At 46.4% G+C, this 19,655-nt stretch overlaps 2 protein-coding genes across 2 annotated transcripts; one reads left to right on the forward strand and one right to left on the reverse strand.

Moving 5' to 3' along the window:
- Positions 1–248: 248 nt before the first annotated feature.
- On the forward strand, positions 249–3,862 carry LOC124699046. The gene is made up of 3 exons (XM_047231419.1): positions 249–1,995; positions 2,089–2,335; positions 3,419–3,862. Exons 1-3 carry the CDS (start codon positions 334–336, stop codon positions 3,691–3,693), a joined length of 2,184 nt encoding a protein of 727 aa, XP_047087375.1. The 5' UTR covers positions 249–333; the 3' UTR covers positions 3,694–3,862.
- A 4,012-nt stretch (positions 3,863–7,874) lies between these two features.
- LOC124703086 (polyubiquitin 11) lies at positions 7,875–9,972 on the reverse strand. The gene is made up of 2 exons (XM_047235296.1): positions 9,853–9,972; positions 7,875–8,751 (listed from the first exon to the last, which is right to left on the reverse strand). The coding sequence occupies exon 2, from the start codon at positions 8,749–8,751 to the stop codon at positions 8,062–8,064; it is 690 nt and encodes a 229-aa protein (XP_047091252.1). The 5' UTR covers positions 9,853–9,972; the 3' UTR covers positions 7,875–8,061.
- Positions 9,973–19,655: the final 9,683 nt, after the last annotated feature.

The following is a 19,655-nucleotide window of genomic DNA, read 5'->3' on the forward strand; positions in this document are numbered from 1 at the left end:
GGCTGGCGCACTACAGTACCCAACGCTCAGTCGCACTCAATTTCCCACGGGTCGGGCCGCAAACTCTGTGTACCACGGGCCCTAATCCGGCCAGGGTTCGGTGTGGATTTTCTTGGGCTTTCCTGGTTGAGGACCATGAAAGTTTGCCTTAAGCCCTAGAGTGGTCATGTTGCTGGGTTTCCTTCCGGTCTCCTTCTCCTCCATACCACACATATCAACCGCCGCCGTCGCCGCCGCCGCCGCATTCCCCTCCCTGACCTCCCCCCACCCCTCTCCGAGCGCAGCCGAACCAACCGCCAGCCTGCCTCGCGGAGAGGAAGTTCGCCCGTCGATATGCATGGCGAGCGCGCTCGCTGCATCGGTGATGATTGTCCATATGGCGTTACAGATGAGAGCGAGGAGGAGGACATACGCGTCCTTCTTGATCACATCCGTGGGTTCTACAAGGTGGCGCTCGATTGGCTGCCGGAAGAGAGCATCCCCTCGCTGGCACCGAGTCTTCTCAAGGCCGGCATGTGCTTCGGCGTTCTCGACCCAGTATCCAACATCATCGCCAACACCATAGCCTACTACTCCGCTCCACCCAAGACGCCCAGGGGACCCGAGGAGGAGGAGAAGAACGACGGCGATGACGACGACGAAACGAGGTGCTCCATCCTCTGCAAGATCAAAGCCGACCCCCACGACAGACGCATCTACAACATGTTTCTGTCCCCAAAGGAGATGAATGGTATGACCATTGCGCGGAGGTCGCTGCAAGGTCTCGTCAGCTTCCTCACATTCTACTTCCGCTACTTCTCCTACACGGAAGCCATTCGCTACCTGCGCCTGGCCGGGGCTGACCTCCTCATCGCCATGAGGCTCATCAAGCTAGATCATTGCAAGACCCTCGATTTCAACTTCACCTCCCCCACCGCAAGGATAGCCCTCTTCTGTGCCGCCATGTCCGCTGCGCACCCAAGGCCGGCCGTCCTGCTAAGAGCGGCCATGTCGCTGGGTTCTCGGATGGTTATGGTCAACAACTTACTATTGTCCGGAGACCGCGACCTCACACCTAAATCCATCAAGCACCTCACCAAGTGGCTCCGCCAAGATGCCAAGACTCTCAAAGACAAACTCAAATGGCTTCCGATGAGTCTTGCTGAATCGCGTCACCAGGATAGACAAGAGAATAAGAAGAGAAAGAGGAACGTGCCCACACCACCCGTACACAAGCAGGTGGGGACTTTCGCATACACGCAGTCCCTCAAGCTCTTGCTTCTCGGCAAGATCCATGCTCTCTACCTAGAAGCACTCGCCCTCATGCCCCGGGATGCCTTGCTCAAGCGTCACCACTGCAACCTCATCAAGGGTGGCTACTGCTACGGGCCCATGGACCCCGTCTCCAACATCATCCTCAACACTATCTGGTACGGCGCTACATTTCCGATGCCCCAACAATTCGACTTCAACTTCGATGCCAACATGATATGCACCAGATCCCTTGATCGTCTTGAGTGCTGCTCCCTCTACGGCCTCGTTGCCTTCCTCCGCACCCGCTTCCCCACCCTCACAGAGACTGATTCTCTCTTGTATCTTCTTAAAACCAATGCCGACATTGGGAAATCTGTCCAACACATAGAACAAGATGGCCATGCTCTTTCTGTCTCTTACCTCGATGGCCTCAAGGTAGCGGCGGTTCACTCATGGCATCCTGACCCTGACGCACTCCTCTCCTCCGTGGGTCTGCATTCCACTGATTTCTCTTTTATGCGGGATTCCACAATTAGATATTCCAGACTTGAGCGCCTTGTTACTTCTCTGCTACCCAAGTCTCCTCCTGCCAACTCAGAGGAGTATGCTCAGCAACTGAGCAAGGCATCCTCAAGCTCAGTGATCTTAAATGAAAACCAGAAAATGTTGATTCCGGCGGCTAAACAAAAATTTAAGGCTGATCAAGGATTCTTTGTCAAAAAGGTCAATGCTGCATTGAAGAAATTTTCTCAGCAAAAAGGGGTTGGTGCATTTTTTTTTTCTTGCTATTTGTTTTATTGCTTTGAGTTGCTACTAATTTAGTTCCATTTGCTTGAATGTCCTTCCGATATATAGGTGGACTATGAACTTCATATTATTTGCGGTGTCAATATTGAGGTTACTGAACGATCAAGTGTTGATCTGTTCAAGAGGAACTTCAAATATGAGTACTTCCATATCAACTTTTTGGCAACCGCCAAGGGATCAAATGATGCTAGCGCATCTCCAGAACTGTTCTTCGCCGAATGCAGCAATAGTGATAAAGATGAAGAGAAAAGGCCATCCGTGTGTTTCCCTGTCAAATGTTCCTGGGTAGATGATGGTATGCTCTCAGCTCTCAGTTCACTTGTGCACACTAGGTATCTGATGGTACTTTCCCTGTGTGGTTGTTTAGTTGGCAATCTGAATTGCTTTTACACGCGTATCAGAAGCTGTGTTTCTGTTTCAGCTATAGTTTCCTTCTGTGTTAAGACGTCCCTGCCCCCCTGTTTTTAATGTGAATCGTGAGGATTCTGTGCTCTATATTGGTGAGAATAGAGGGGGAAAACGAGGGGACGATGGGGTACTAGTACTGTTTTCCTTAGATGCATCTGTGAACCATTCTTTATTATTCTTTTCTAGGTTATTAGTGGAAGTTTTTTGCATAGTCAGAAATTTAGGCGCGCAGTTGTCCATACAGGCTTTCAAATTTATAAAAGTAGGTGATGAAATGCTAAAATGAATACCAAAATTTGGTTTTGGCGTGTCAACTTGTCATCTTTAGTCTTGGCCATCTGTATTGTTAGGGAAGTTCCCTGTTTACCTATTTAGCATTGATAAGTAAGGAAAAGTCCGGAACCTGGGTGCACGTGAACCCTAGTTGGAAATGCATTTTCTAGCTTGTATGCTATCCTTTTTCTAGTTTGTATGCTATCCTTATTAAATTGCTCATTGTTAAATTATTATAAGTAAACCATACTGAAACATTGCTCATTATTAAATTATTATATCTCCCCCTTCTAGTTTGTATGCTATCCTTTTTCTAGCTTGTAAATACATCCTTCTGTCATCCCTTAGTTACCCAGTCTACCTTGTTTTCTTTATTTTTGTTCAGAACCTTTAGAAGAAACCAGCAAGTGGCTATGACATACAGCTAACACAAGATGAACTAGTGAAGCTATTGTTTTATTCATACAGTTGACCTGGTAGTGTCATGCAGTGAAGTGTGTTTGCTTTCAGTGTATTTGGCAGTCACTTGGGTTGTTACTATATATTACCTAATGTCAAATCATGATCCCCACTAGTTTGTTCATTACTGCATCTACAACATATACATCATAAATGCGTTATCCTACATCTGAAAAACCTCTAGTTCTTTCTATATTATAAGTATGATATCTAATTATCTCCTTTTTGATCTTCGAAGCTCGCTGCTTTTGCTGTGAGATGAATGGAATAAAGATCGTGCACCCATACCTTGAAAAATATCACGGGCTTTATGATTTCAAAAAAATCGCTTCTAGAGAACATGGTGTCCTGAATGACCACATCATTAGTGCATATGATTTGCATGCTGACCGGATGTGTACAATCCAAGATGACTGGATCTACTTCAATCCTGAGATGGATGCACTGATTGCTGAGAAGAATCCTATTAAAGATTGGGCTAGAAAGATTCGGGAATGGGGTAGAGTCTTTTGATTTGATAATGTAAAGCAGCGATGACGTTAAATTCTAGATGCTTTGTTGACAGCTGAGGCACTCTGTAATATATGCTATAGAACTTGTTTGTTGACAGCTGAAGTACTCTTATGTTATAGAATTCTGGATGGTTTGTTATCATTTGAGATATTAAGATGGTTTGTTATTATTTGAGGTGCTGTGTCAGATAGACTTGCGTATATGTATATGTTTACTACTTGTCTACTAGGTGAAGGTTGGGCATGGGCAGCCCGGCCTGAAAATCCTGGGCTGGGCTGGGTTTGGGCCTGATTTTTGAGCCCAAACATCGGGCCGGGCTCAGGCTTCTAGGGAACACAATTTAAGCGTAGTTCGGGCCGGGTTTGGGCCTGATTTATAAGCCTGAAGATTGGGCCGGCCTCAGGCCTGGGAATTTAATGTCGGGCTTTTTTGGGCCTGGCCTGGCCTGGCCTGAGGAATGAAGGCCACTGTGTTGCCACCGGTTCTCAGTTATCTTTTCGCACATGCAAGCATGGTGCACATAAATTTTCCGGCTGTATGTGTAAGAAATTACTAATCATCATTTCAACATCAAAATCACTTTTGCCGAAGGGGAGAACATGCAATTTGTGATACTGCAATTGGCAGGTCATATTCTTTATCTACTCACTTATATTCCACATTGCTTTTGTTCATGCCGGTTCGTACATACAAAACACCACACACTCCTCTCCTCCGAGTTTAACTGATGATGAACTAGATGTCCACACAACAATATCGGTCTCACTCACATAAAACATAGTATGTCATAGGCATGACAAGAATGCATATGTCATCCTTCTTTCTCGCCAGTGTTTCGTAGCCCGTGTCACTCGTTGCCATCCGCTGGTGTTTTCTGCAAGTCTGGCAAAATAAAATGTAATATGACATGGAACTATATTGCTTAATGGAATTCAAAGAAAAGAAGCAGCCATCAAACGACACTCAAATGTTCTTCTATACGACACATTTTACTTGGCGAGTGAGCATCGGGCATTCCGAGTTTTAGGATAATTTTAGGTAGAAGGATGATCCAGTCTACATGATCTGGGACTGAGAGTATTTAACTTTAGGGTATTAAATGTCTATTAGGATCTCAGTTACTACTATTTCAGAATAGGATGTAAGTTTAATTCAAAGATATCCAATCTTAGAAATTAATCTCGACTGAATGAAGATGGCAATATGTTATTTATTATGGCTTTGTATAGAACTTGATTCGTGGAGATAAAAAAGATAAAATAGAGGATACATTGTGCTGTTCAAATTATGATCATTCAAATTACACAACCAAAAACATATCAGCTTGCAAATGTTGCATATTATTCAGTGTGTTTACAAGGTGAAGTTGGTGCTTTGACAGAACTAAGAACATTCAGTGTGTACAAGGTGAGAAGTGAACACTCTGCTTACCTGAGCAATGCTATCTCCAGAATGAGCCATCTTATTCATCTCAAAATTAGCGCTGCAACTGAAAAATGAGGTTCTGCGGCTGGAAGGGCTACATTTATCTCCAATCCTTTCTTGGCTTGGTTTAGCTGGGCAGCTAGAAAAAGCATCGATGCCTCAGCTTTTCTCTTCTTGGTCACACCTTAATAGCCTCACTGGGTTGACCCTGGCATTCTCCAATGTTGATGAGGACACCATTTCCTGTCTATGCGTGTTACGTGATCTCTGCTCTCTTGAACTAGTTAAGGTTTTCGAAGGGAAGAGATTAGATTTTTATGCAGGGTCATTTCCGAAACTTCGGGTCCTACTCATATCTTTCGCGGAACAGCTCAACCAAGTAGGAATAGAGGATGAAGATACTTATCACACTTTTCTTCGCTGCATCAAGGTTCTGGCATGGAGGGTCTGTCGGAATGCTGTAGCTACACAGCTAAATATGAAGAAACGTGGTATGGCAATATCGGCCTTATGCCAACTATGTGGAACAGAGGATGAAGATACTTATCACACTTTTCTTCGCTGCCCTCATGCTCGCGCTCTTTGGTGTGCTATGACTGAAGTCTGGGAGCTACCGGAGGATACATTACTACAACCAACCGGGCCAGATTGGCTGATACACCTGCTTCATGCCATCCCAGAAAATCAGCGAGCAAGGACACTCATGGTCATATGGAGAATCTGGCACGCACACAATGAAATGACTCATAACAAGCCGTGTCCTCCAATTGAAAGCTCCCGAAGGTTTTTGGTAAGTTATTTAGATTCTCTTATGCTAATAAAGCAATTCCCTGATGCAGATATCTCAAAAGGGAAAATGGTAGTGGACCACCACCGGGGCTTTAAGAAGAACAACAAGCCAGTCGAGGATAGGAAGAAGGTGAAGATGAAGTGGATCCCGCCAGGGGATAATGAGGTTAAGCTCAACGTGGATGGCGCTTTCTCGAGGGAGGACCGGGCAGGCATTGGCATGGTCTTGCGTAACCAACAAGGGGCGGTCATCTTCACGGCTTGCCGTCAACTGCAGAAGTGTCGCGATGCTACAGAAGCAGAGATCATGGCGATTGAGGAGGGGGTGATCCTTGCCCTGCAATGGACCGACCTGAGGCTCATAGTGGAATCTGATTGCTCGATGGCCGTCGAGCTGATCACTGGAACCAAACCAAACAGATCCGCCTATGCTTTCAGGATAAATGTAATACGAGAGTTGTTAAGGGAAAGAGAAAGTAGATTAGTAAAAATAAGTAGAGATGCAAATATGGTTAGCCATGGACTAGCCCAGCTAGGTAAGGTTCATGGACGAACTCAGGTGTGGCTTCATGAATCTCCATCGAAGGTTACTGAAGCGATCACCAGTGATTGTAATCTCAGTTTCAGCTAATAAAGTTCTCTTTCCCCCGCAAAAAAAAAGTAGGAATAGAGGAGGGTGCGATGCCAAAGCTCGCCGAGCTCTGTTTTGAATTCTGCCCCGAGCTAGAGTTTCTTCCTGATGGCATCGAACGTCGAGCCCTTGAGAAATTAATTCTGAAAGACACATCAGAAGAGCTGATAGAGAAACTCCTGCAAAAGAAAGATTCCGATGAATGGAGCGAAGACGTAATGAAGATTAGCCACATAATGAATGTTACAGTTGAACTGACACACATAGGACTTTTGGAAAGGATTAGGTGATCGTCGCTGCTCCAAGGTTAGGGTTTTCTGTTTTGTCTTTTGTGCATAATATATTGGCAGGACTGAATTAGCAATTGCTGAGCTTGCAATAATTGTTCGCGTGAATTTATTACGAATTTGTCTACTGAACCCTAACGTGATTCCTTTCTCAATGCTTATATGTATCTTCCTCACCAAGACTATCAATGTGTTAGTTATATTTAGGATATGCGTGCTTGTGCCACCCATGTTGAAGTCCTTGTGAGCTCGAATCTGAGTCCTATTTGTTGTCTGTTAATATAGCTTAAAGTTTGTTAAATGTTAAATGAAAATGATGTGTGCTGTCGTAATTATTCCTAAATTGAGAGGCTGAGTCTACTGTGGACTGTGGTATTATCTGCCATTGGGAGAAAGATTCAGTGATTGATTCCCTCCCCTGGCTGACTGACTCAGTTTGTAATGCCAGTACTGAGCTCCGGCATCTTCTTATGCAACAGCTTCTACCTTTAAAGAATGTCAAAACACATCTTGCTCACTTGGGATGAGACAACGATTTTGGTCTGCCGGATCTGATGATGTGATCTTGCGCTTGTTACATCTTTCACTCAATGACTATTGGAAAAATATTAGGTGGTCACTTTTACCAGGTTAAGGGCGTGTTTTCTTGAGTTGTTTCTAAAAGGCTTTGCACAAATTGGCAGAATTTGAAGGAACTGGAACTTATTAGATGTTCATGTATCATGCCTGGGGTAGAAATAGACTCATTACTAGAACGGAACTTGGCAGCAGAGCTTGGGACCTCGGCACCATTCACCCAGCTCGACGCTATTGGACTATGAAAACACCAAAGCTAGTGGTATTCTTCACGAGAAGAATTCATCACAAGATTAGAGAAGCAAAATGAGGAAAAAGAAAGAACAAAATTCCAATGCAGTAGGATTCAGATAATAGAATCGCAGCATGGCTTCAACTTTGCATCAGCCAAATCCATAGCTCGGTTCCAAAACGATTTCACAGGGCATTCAAAAGAACCAGTAAACCAAAACAGCAATAAATCAAGCACAGGCTGGATAAGATCAAACTTTTTCATAATTGGAACTGCTGCACAACCAACACACATATAGGGTACTCAATGGTCCAGTACACAGACACGGTAAACTAGATACGAACAAGACGACACTTCACTTGACGTGCGACAGGGGCAGCCCACTGGACGACCAAGGGATACAGCAGCAGCTCCAACCACCAAGATACTTACTGACCGCCACGGAGGCGGAGCACCAGGTGAAGGGTGGACTCCTTCTGGATGTTGTAGTCGGCGAGGGTGCGGCCATCCTCCAGCTGCTTGCCAGCAAAGATGAGGCGCTGCTGGTCCGGGGGGATGCCCTCCTTGTCCTGGATCTTTGCCTTGACATTGTCAATGGTGTCGGAGGACTCCACCTCAAGGGTGATGGTCTTGCCAGTGAGGGTCTTGACGAAGATCTGCATGCCACCCCGAAGACGGAGGACAAGGTGAAGGGTGGACTCCTTCTGGATGTTGTAGTCAGCGAGGGTCCTGCCATCCTCCAGCTGCTTGCCAGCAAAGATGAGGCGCTGCTGGTCCGGAGGGATGCCCTCCTTGTCCTGGATCTTTGCCTTGACATTGTCAATGGTGTCGGAGGACTCCACCTCAAGAGTGATGGTCTTGCCAGTGAGTGTCTTGACAAAGATCTGCATGCCACCCCGAAGACGGAGGACAAGGTGAAGGGTGGACTCCTTCTGGATGTTGTAGTCAGCAAGGGTCCTGCCGTCCTCCAGCTGCTTGCCAGCAAAGATAAGGCGCTGCTGGTCCGGAGGGATGCCCTCCTTATCCTGGATCTTGGCCTTGACATTGTCGATGGTGTCAGAGGACTCCACCTCGAGGGTGATGGTCTTGCCCGTGAGGGTCTTCACGAAGATCTGCATCTGCAGACAAGAATCACCAAATAGGATGATAAGCATCAAGAAGCAGACCAGAGAACATGATCAATCATCATATGTTAATATGTAAATAAGCATCGAGCTATAGAGAATCAACGAATAGTAATACTCCCTCTGGATCTAAATCTTGTCTAGATTCATTAAACTGTGGCTAGTATTCAGGGCCAGAGGAAGTAGCAGAATGTATGATCGAAAGGATGTCAACAGACAATAGGTTTATACGCATTCAAACAAACAAAAAAAATCTAGACATATGATCCATCTCAAGAGACATAACTGACAAGCATGTGTATCATCTATTCTAGAGACTGGAAGCAACAAACTTATCTAAGGCAGAATATATGATCAAAAGGATGTCAACAGATGATATTTTTAAACGCATTTAAACAAACAAAAAAAAATCTAAACATATGATCGTATCATCTATTCTCGAGACTGGAAGCAACAAAGCTATTTAAGGCAGAATATATGATCGAAAGGATTTCAACAGACGATAGGTTTATACGCATTTAAACAAACAAAAAAAATCTAGACATATGATCCATCTCAAGAGACATAAAACTGACGAGCACGCGAATCATCTATTCTAGAGTGTGGAAGCAACAAACATATCTAAGGCACGGACCGGAAGTTACAAGCCTAGCTTATCTGGCTTAAGAAGGCATATTACGACGATGATCGTCCAATCAAGAGCAACAGGTAAGCAGTATATGCGTCTTAATAAAAAGCATGGCTCAGGACCTACCTCGAAATTCGATTATGCCAGTTAAACGTTCCTAGCAGTAAGTAAAGCATGCATAAATTAACATATATGAGACCATACATACGGCATCAGGAACAGGAGCAGATCCAAACAATACCCCTTCCATAAATTCGCGTAAGCAGCATGAAATCTACATGTAAAATCGCTACGAATTCGGTAAAGCGCCACCGATCTTTAACACATGCGAACAGATCGGGCGGCAAATCGCGGCAACCGCAACATGAGATCGAGCATCTACTAGCAGGAACCGATCAAATCCGACAGCACTACAAACAGCGCCTCAGGAACGTAGACATAGACGAGACGGGGAGGAAGCGCCGTACCTTGGTGGGCGGTGGGGAACGAGGATTCGACGAGCCTCGATGCGATCGGAGACGAAATTGGTTGGGGATTTGTTCGTCCTGTTCCTTTGGGAGAGGAGACGATGAGAAGCGGGTATTTATTGACGCGAGGGATGGGCCGGGGTGGGGAAAGGAATCCCGTGCCGTGACGGTTCAGTCTGTTTCATGGGTACGTACGTTTCGTGTTCGTAATTTTTTCTTTCAAAAAGAGCAAGGCAACAAAAAAAACATGTGGGATGTGGCATTTTTATTGATTTATTTATATGAAAAATAACTGAACTTTTTGAAATCTAAAAAAGGAAAACATGTGTCCATATAATTAGCAGAAAATCAGACGAAAACCGCTAAAAACAGCTTCGAGAATAGAACAAAAACTCAACTCACCACACTTGCATCACATATGACGCCTTGAAGAAAACACTTCTGCGGTTGAGCACAAGGGTCGTCGTCATCACTTCTCCTAAAATTCTAGCTCCACCTGGCACATGAAGAAAGTGGGGATTTGTTAGTAAAACCATGTGAAATGAGTGAAAATGTTCTTTGAATGAAAAAAGTTATAAATAAGTTGTCTATTTTCTTTGTGAATATTGTTTGCATTTTTTTTAAACATAATTCAAATAAATGGGTGCAACTACTGTAGGAAAAATGGAAGAATACATAGCAAGTATCACATGAAATCACACGAGTCGGGAAGGTTGGCAATTAGGCAATGCCCCACGAGTGCTTCCACTCCTCTTCGCAATCACATATTCCCCTCCCGCGTCCCCGACGAGAGGGAGCTCGGTTGGGCGCGGCTCAGGTCGGCGGCGTGCGGGTAGTCACGGCGGCACTGTGGCTGGCCGGCGCGGGGCCCCTGGCCGTGGAGGTGATGCAGGTTAGCTGCTGCAGCTGGGTGGTGGTGGTGTGCCGGGGCGGTGACCCCGGGCAACAGCAGCGGCTGGGGCGGGTGTGGCGGCCGTGGTGGTGATGGGGGATGAGGGATGGAGGTGGTCTGGCCGCGGCGAGGTGCTGCTGGCTGTTGCGGATGTGTTCTGGTAGGGTGCTGGGCCGGTGGCCCCAGGCAGCGGCGGAGTGTTGGTGGGCGAGGTGGTCGACGGCGATGGTATGCGGGGTGGCCTATAGCTTCCCTGCCGGTGTAGGAGGCCTCGACGGGAGGGGGCTTGCTTCGGGTGAAAGCTCAGCCCGGCTTGGTCGGTGCCGGTGATGGCGACTCCCCGAGGTGCCGTTCCCCTTCTTGAAGGCATCGTCGTGGAGCTCCTACCTCTCCTAGCTTTGAGGCTTCGTGCTCTTCGGGTGAAAACCCAAGATCTTGCCTCGGCCGGAGCGGGTGAAAACCCAAGATCTAGTCGCTTCCCTTCTTGGAGGCGTCGTCTTTGGAGGGCATGTCCTTCACTCCGCGAGGGTGGCTTATTTGTTGGGTTGCGTTGCCTTGCCGCCTGCTTTGGAGTATGCCGAGGCGATGACCTCGGGTAGGTGGCTGTGAGCCGGGGCGGCGGCCCCGGAAGGCGGTGCGGTAGCATCTCTATGGTGCGGGGATGCGACTTGCCACGGCTTGGGTGGGGACGGTCGGACGTTATGTCGGGGCGGCAGCCCCAGATGAGTTGGTGTGATGCCCGTGCTCTTCGGCCGTTTGCCCTGTGCAGCTTGGGTTGCGGGTGGACGGTTCGTGCGGCGTTGCAGCTCGAGAGCGAGCGGTGGTACATCGGGGGACGGCCCCAAAAGGTGGTGGTCTTGGTGGACGTGCAGTGCGCGATGGAGCAGCGACATATTAGAACGGCGGCTCCGAATGTTCGTCATCTTGACAGTGTTGAGGAAATCGACTTTGTGTCACGAGGGCGACAAGGTCGTTTTGGCGCAGTTCTCTGAGAGGTTCGTCTTCTTCAGCTATGTTGGAGTGTCCCGTGTCTGCTCCTCCCATAGTAGGCATAGCGTCTTCTCTCCGGCTTGGTTGAATGGCAAGCTAGTCTTGGCGAGTGTGTCGTCTGTTTTGTATCAACAGTGGGTTTGAGTGGGCTTGTTCTTGTGGCGTGGTGAGTATGGGTTTGACTTAATTAATACTAGCAAAAGTGACCGTGCGTTGCGACGGGTCTAAGCTGAAAAAGTAAATTTCTCCATATCGCACAAAACAACTCATTTCTATTTCTAACATTATCATTACAGGTTCCATGTAGATTTCATTTTCATATCATTTAAAGTGTATTAATTTTCACCCCTTAAATCTGAAAAATATTTTCTATTATTCTTGATGCACTTGTTACTTCCTGAAATTGAATTGAATTTACCTTGAACAATAGATGGTTGCCATCGAATTCTCATATTATCTTCAATGGCTATGATTAAATTCTCATCTTACCTCTAAGTAGGTAAGTCAGCGTCTTAAAATCCTCTAAGAAGAAACTACATATAGCTTTAGAATTAAGGATCATTGTATTCACGAGCAGGCTTGATACTTGAAACGAACAACTGCATGTGGAGGATGGACTACCTTCACATGCATGTATGCAGTCAAGAAGTTCTATTGTTTTGTCGTCACCATCTAGAAACACCAAGCCTCTCTTTCTTACAAGAACCTGTAGTGTCAAGATACATGCTTAATTATTCAGAATGCAACACGTTTGCATCACAAATATTCAATTACCAAGCATCTTAGGCATAGGATAAACTCACCGATAGATTGTTTGGCTGAGAGATTGCAGGATTCTTGATAGATTATTGCTTTCAATTAACCATAGCAGATGGTGTTACATGCCAGAACATCAGTCCTAGGCAACGTCTGAATTAATATTCAGAATAAAGGTGGCATGTAGCAACACCATGGGGTCGCGAATAAGTTGTTGGACATGATATACGCAAAAAAGTGGTCACCAAAATATAGCAAGGAAGGGGTATAAAATTAGCAAGTCAAGTAGAAGAAGATCGAATTGCTTTCTTTCTCTGGTAGTGAAATTAAAGTATGATGCACAACATAATGTACTGCGTCACCGAACACCTAACATCAATTCTTATCCCTTTAGTATGCTTACCAAACTGCTTGGCAGAAGTCGGCAATATAAAGAAGACAAAACAAATATTAGCCAGACGGCTGCTGCTCTAGTAATGATAAACTGATAGTAAGACTTTACATTCTGTAATTACCAGTTGACTAAACCAAACATCAAGGCTTCATTCAGTTTTTTTTTTCCATTCACTACACATGTATTGTGTACCTAGCAGGGCATAAACAAAAATAGAGTATCTAACTGATGTAGAAAAACTAACCTGCTTTGCGAGGTTGCAAGCACCATCAGGCGAGTTGAGGATATCATAACAGAACACCCAGAAATTTATTGCCAGACCAAGCCTAAGGGTGTGTTTGGTAGACTGGGCCAACTCAGAATATCTCTCTCTACCCCTACATGGTGACCTCAGCCAAGTTGAGTTGAGAAACATCACATGTTTGGCACCCGTGTATGTGTTGAGTTGTGCTCATATGAGATGTTGTTTGGTACCATTTGCGCTGAGGTGAGCGTGTATCACAGCTGTTTTACAAAATCATCCTGCTTTTTAACAAAAAGACCCTCAAACAAAAAAGGAGAAAAGCAATCGGGTCCGTTCGATTGGAGCTTCTGCCGGCGGCGAGCTGGGAGGAGCGCCGACCATTGGAGCTACCGCACGGCGGTGGCGGTCGGCCGCGTCGAGAAGGTCCGGTTCCTGGCCGTCGGGTCGCCAGCGCGTGTCCAGGGAGAGGCCGCGGTCCGCGCGGGGCGTCCAGGGAGAGGCGGCGACCCGCGCAGGGGCTAGGGGCGTCGGTGGCGGGGCCTGCTGCCTCTGTCCGGCGCGGGAGGAAGAAGGACCGACGGCCGTGGGGCGGTGGCCGGCTCCGACGTCGTGGCGGCATAGCGGCGACTCTGGCAGCGGTGGTCGGCCCTGGCGCGCCGTCGTCGGGTCTGGGGCGACGCAAGGAGGCCCTGGCGGCGGTGGTCGGTCCTGGAGGTGCCTCGTCGGACCTGGCGGCGCATGATCGTGCCGGCGTGCTGCTGGGCGGCCGGTGTGGAGCTCTCCGGCATCCACACGGGTTCATCTCGCGCAGGCTGCGAGGGGAGGCGACGGGACTCACGGGAGAAGAAAAACGAAAGGAGAGAATGAGGGGGTGGAGTTTGACCGGGTGAGGGTCTGGGGGTGTCTGAGTCGGGCGAGTGGGGCTTTTTGCGGGTTGAGCTCGCCCATGCCGAGTTGTGAAGCTCGATTTGAGCTTCCCAACTCAGCTAGGCTGAGAGCTCTTTTTTATGAAATTTTGTCAAAAAGGACCACCTGCCCCAGTTTAATGTCAAAAAGGACCACCTGTGAACGAAAATGCCAAAAATGCCGTGGCGGCAGCACGGCCAGGCGACGCGTGGCGCCTGCCGCCGGAGCCGGTGGCGGCAGGGCCTGCCGCCGTCAGCCGTGGCAGCATGTCCGCCTCCGTGAGCCGGCCGTGAACGTCGCGCAGCCTGCCGCCCTTGCCGGTGGCGGCACGCCGACGTGGCATTCCTGCCGCCACCACCGGTGGAGGCAAGTGCTGCTGCCCCGACAGGCCTGCACAGCGCGCTGACGGCGCTGATTTCCATGTACTTTTTCGAATTATTGTACAGCTTTTTGGCTGATTGCACCGATTGAGGCATGTTCCGCTAAATTTTCCCGCCTAATTCTCTCGCTCGGTTCGCTATAAAAGCCAGCATCGAGTGTGCCTAATTCTCTCGCTCGGTTCGCTGATATTATTTGGTACACAAGTGCTCATACCTTAGCCAGCATGAGTGTGCCTTGCTCGGACCAGGATTTTAGACCGATGAAGGGAAAGAATGCAACTTTGCCGCCGGGGGTTAGAGCGAGAGAGGTGTTGGTGCGGCCGCCTTGCGAAGGTGAAGGAAGTGGTGGATTTTTCGGATAAGTTCGGCATGAAATATTTCATGTGCGCATACTACGATCATGATCCACCCGCACATACAAGTTCATCGTCCTCGAGACCTGCGGTATGTTGTAACGACATGATTAAAAATCATATTTGTATGTCATTAATTTTTATTTATTAATCGTCTTGTTTTTGTTGCGGTCTCCGCCGCCCCTTTGCAAGCTGGTTTCACTTGGATAGACCGGGAGCAGCCGGATTGGGCTCGCCGTGAGGTGGAGGAAAAACAGAGGCGTGCGTGGGCAAGGTTCCATGAGGAGGAGCGTTTCGAAAAGGCTATTGCTAATGATAAAGCGAGAAAGAGAGAGACAAATACAAAAATTAAGGGCGAGCAAGCTCGAAATCGCGAGGTAAATCAGAAGCGGATGGATGATGAGGCTGCACGTAGGTATGCGAGAGGAAGAGGTGCGCAGGGAGGCCCGTGAAGCGGAAAGAAAGAGATTAAGAGAAAGGACTGCTGAGGCGCAGGCAGCAGAAGAACGCGGCGACAAGACTGGAAAATGGCCACGCTGGACGCAGGACAAATAGAGTGATCTGTTGTAGTAACTACGTATTTTAAATTCTGTTTTACTTTCGCGTTGTATCTTAAATTCCGTTGTAGTGATTAGCTGTATTTTAATTTAAGTTATATTTCCAACTTTATTTCGGCAGATGTATTAATAATAAATGTTGGTTTCCCGGAAAAAGTTCGCGCGTAAATTTTCCCGCCTAAAGTTCCCGCCTTATTTTTTCCCGCCAAAATTTCGCGCCATGAATTCCCGCCAAGATTTCCCGCCTTTTCTCTGAGCCGCGTGCTATAAAACCCCTTCCCGGGCATTCATTTGTTGTACACAATCGAAGTCGCCAGAAGATGGCTCCTCGGGGAGATCGTAGTTTTACTGCACGTATGGCTGCTCCTCTTATCTCCTCTGCTACTTCAGTTATGAGTGCCAATAACATAGAAAATATCGAAGATCTGGTCACGAATGTGAATCTTCTGGTTGAGGTAGGCAAGCTTTTTTCTAAGCACGCAGGTATGCCTGGCTGAACTCCGGTGGAATTACGACAAGAGATTCTTAGGTTGCAAGCAAGGTTTGAGAAGAAGAAACCAAAGGATGAGAAGGAACAAGAAGAATTTCTAAGGTATCCATATACATGGGCTTCCTCGACGGAGGATGACGAAGAAGTCTTCACGCCGAGGAGTCTGGCTAAGAGCAATGAATATTTCAAGGGAAAAAGCGCTGCATCCGCTTGCGTTGACTCGGACGATGATTTTATGCCACCGAGTAAGAAGGGAAAGGCTAGTTCATCATCGAAGAGCAAGAAGAAGGGAAAAAAGTGAAGCTTATAATGTTACTCGTAGCGTTTATTTTAAGTTGTGGTGTTGGCATTGCCGATGTATCTTCATTTTGGTAGTAACTTAATTTTATGTTGAATTTTTTGCATGTTGATGTATCTTATTTTGAAGTACCTGTTGAATTATTATTCCAAATTATAGAAATATGTCTCATACATAGGTCATACATAGATAGAAATAATAGTAATATGGCAGAGTCGTCAACATATCATCCTTGTCGACGACGGCGTGGTGGTCTCTGCTTAGCACCAGAAGGCGACCAAGGATCTCGTATAGGATGTTGGTGCAAACCTCGACCGTACTGTTCGTTCTCCTCATCTGTGTGTGCCTCATAGTTCTGTGGTGGAGTTTCTAATACATGTTGAGATTGTGTCACCGGAGGAATTAAACTGCCTTGTGTGCTTATAATGTCAGCTCCAAAGAATTCATTAAATATCCCTTGATTCTCAGGTTGACTAGAAGTTCCGGGATAGTATTCTTCCTGCATATGCTCGGTACTCACGTGGCGGGGCCATATTGTGGCCGAAACCAGCTATCATGTTGGGCCAAGCAGGATCAAAATATTGCTACGTAAAAAAAATTAGTTGTAAGTAATAGACATGAATATTTTTATAGGAGAAATAATATATTAAAATTGAAGGAACCTATGGAGGAGGCATATTGTAGCCGAGTCCAGCTTCCGTCTCTGACCAGTCAGGTTCAAAAGATTGCTGCGGATGGAAAATATTCGTAAATAATAGGCGTAATTTTATGTTGTATGAGTGATTATTTATAAAATATGAACATACGCGAGTGGTGTTGTCGATGTTTGAAGGCTCCCCTTGGGTGTATGAAAATCGTTCCCCGGATTAGTAGAGAAAATATTCTCCTCCTATTTTTAATGCGCAGAAGATAATATTTTTTGTAAAATCTTGTAGAAGAACGTACGCGCATTTATAATTTTAGATGTATCTGATAATACCTGTGTGGCGGCATGGGGCGGAGACATGCGAGCTGATTGTGAGCGGTCAAGTAGAGATGAGTCGACGTGTGCATATGATGGATTCCGCGTAGGAGGTTGGCTCGTACGTGTCATACTGCTCGTACGCGCCATAGTGCTCGTACGCGCCATACTGGTCGTACGCGCCATACTGGGTCTAGACGACGGTGCATCTGGCATGTCGTACTCTCGCGTAACAACATCGTCATCTCGAGCACAACCAAATCTTTTAAGCCCGTTCATGGCCGTATTAAAAATACGCCTAATCAGGGACTTTCCTTCGAGGAGTATTCACGTTTCGCAGCCGCAAAGCATCCGACGCAGACCGAGCGATCTCCCTATATTCTTGTATCTGAAAATAGAAAATTCAAAGTATGAGAAAATGGTGTGGATATTTATTTGAATTGCAATAAACTCATATTTTTAAAGAATTGCAAGTACCGAGGTATCGCGATGGTATGCTTGCTGTTCGTTCGGTCCCTACAACCGAGTGAATCTCTCGTCCTCTCGGTGGAGGACCGGTGAGCAAAATCCTTGTGCTATTGCGATACCAATGATTGTAGTGGTCGTATGTGGCGTCACTATATGGTCTACCAATATAAGAAATAATTGTCGTTAGCACATGTATAAAAATAATCGAAATAATTTAATACAAAACGTACCTATGCTCTTGCACTACATCGGATGCCGCATTATTAATCCACAGCTCTATCCACTGTCTATTACGACTGCTCCAGTCGGCACAATTCAAACCTTTATTATCTTGCCCGAAATCAAATGATATATTTAATTAGGAAGATGTAAGTCATAAATAAAATGCAATACATTTTATATTGAAATGAGCGCACTTACGTGTGAACTAGATCGTCAAGTCGCCTCGGTAATGGTGGTGGAACAACCTGATAGATCCCAAACTGCCGCATAACACGCTCTGGGTTATATGTCTCAACCATCCAAAGAAAGAGGAGGTGGCAGCGTGTTAACCACAAGTCGGAGCCTGTATACATATCAGCTGTAGGTGGCTGAGCACCCCACACAGCGACATCATCCGTCCATGGGTTCCATCTGATCATGTGATCCTCTAGCCCCTCAAACTCCTGGTGGTATTCCGGGTAACAACCGTGCACCACATTTGTTGACCAATTTTTTTAGCATGTACCCAACGAGATCCAAATGTCGGAGGGCCATGTATAGCCTGCCCAAAATCATATGGGTGGATTATGTTGGATAGGTGGGGACGTCCAACAGGCAGGTACTCCCATGACCATAGCTGAAGAAACTCATAGGCTGACGGCAAGTATGTGGCCTTTAGATTTTTTCGGGTGGCATGACATAACCCCTGTATGTATGAGCAAGCATGGCTGAACCAAAGCTGTATATGGGCCCGGGAGGTAAGGGGCCATCTACTATCTCGTTCGGCAATTTTAATCAAGCTGGGGAGAACAACGTCACCGTGTGACGAAGGGAACATTATACCTAAGAGATACGAGCACATATGCAAATAGATGTCGTGCCAGCGTGACATTATCTCGCATTGGCGAGGTAAGTTAGCAAAATGTGTAACTATCCGGTTCGGAGGCACACCTCTAGGACGGTTCCCACTGCGGGTGTTAACAGGAAATGGAACACCAAGCCGTGCTTCAACTCTGTAGCGGCCAATTACTAGAATATGCTTGGGGGACCACTTGGATTACCAATGATAGGAAGAGCAGTAATCATGGACACATCTTTCAGGGTCGGTGTCAACTCTCCACAACGTAACTGAAAAGTGTGGGTCTCAGGTCTCCAACGATCAACTAGGGCTGACATAAGAGATGGGTCCAACAGAAACCTCTCGTTGCTTGATGTAAGCTTGGAATATGAAAGAAGTCCGTGAGCGCGCAAGTGATCCATATAACGATCGTGAACATGGAGCCTATTTTTGATGCCGCGTAGCCTGAAGGGCTGAGGGGGGTCGAAGTGGGCGTTCGGGTCCAACCATTGGTGACAACGGTGATCGGCATCAAACGACGCCTCTAAAAGGTCTGGTAAGTGCGACGTCATCACCTGTACACATAATAATTATAAATATGTTAGAAATATGAATAGAAATTATTATAAATATATTACAACACATCATGAATAGAAATAATTATAAATTTATTACAGCAAATCATGCGCCCAAATTATTATAAATATATTACATCACACTATGAATAGAAATAATCATAATTTTATTACAGCAAATCATGCGCACAAATTATTATAAATATATTACATCACATTATGAATAGAAATAATCATAAATTTATTACAACAAATCATGACTACAACTTATCATAATTAACATCAAGCTGGGTTGTTGTTGCTACGGTACGGGCATTCCCTTCGCGCATGACCGGGACATCTGCAAACGCGACAACGGCGTGGTTCTCCCGACTGACTATGGTCCATGTCATTTCTATGACGGTGAGATTGACGTCGACCCTTCGCGGTCCTCTTCAACGTCGGGTCCGGAACCCATATGGTGGATTTATCCGGCCATACATCCCTATAGTGCTGCCAAA

Source organism: Lolium rigidum, chromosome 3 (genome assembly GCF_022539505.1).
Source record: "Lolium rigidum isolate FL_2022 chromosome 3, APGP_CSIRO_Lrig_0.1, whole genome shotgun sequence".
In the NCBI taxonomy this organism is placed as follows: Eukaryota; Viridiplantae; Streptophyta; class Magnoliopsida; order Poales; family Poaceae; genus Lolium; species Lolium rigidum.

Coding starts and splice junctions, on each gene's coding strand:
- LOC124699046 (XM_047231419.1), top strand. CDS start 334: ATGCATGGCGAGCGCGCTCGCTGCATCGGTGATGATTGTCCATATGGC. Junction 1,996..2,088: donor AATTTTCTCAGCAAAAAGGG/GTTGGTGCATTT, acceptor TCCGATATATAG/GTGGACTATGAACTTCATAT. Junction 2,336..3,418: donor ATGTTCCTGGGTAGATGATG/GTATGCTCTCAG, acceptor TGATCTTCGAAG/CTCGCTGCTTTTGCTGTGAG.
- LOC124703086 (XM_047235296.1), bottom strand. CDS start 8,751: ATGCAGATCTTCGTGAAGACCCTCACGGGCAAGACCATCACCCTCGAG.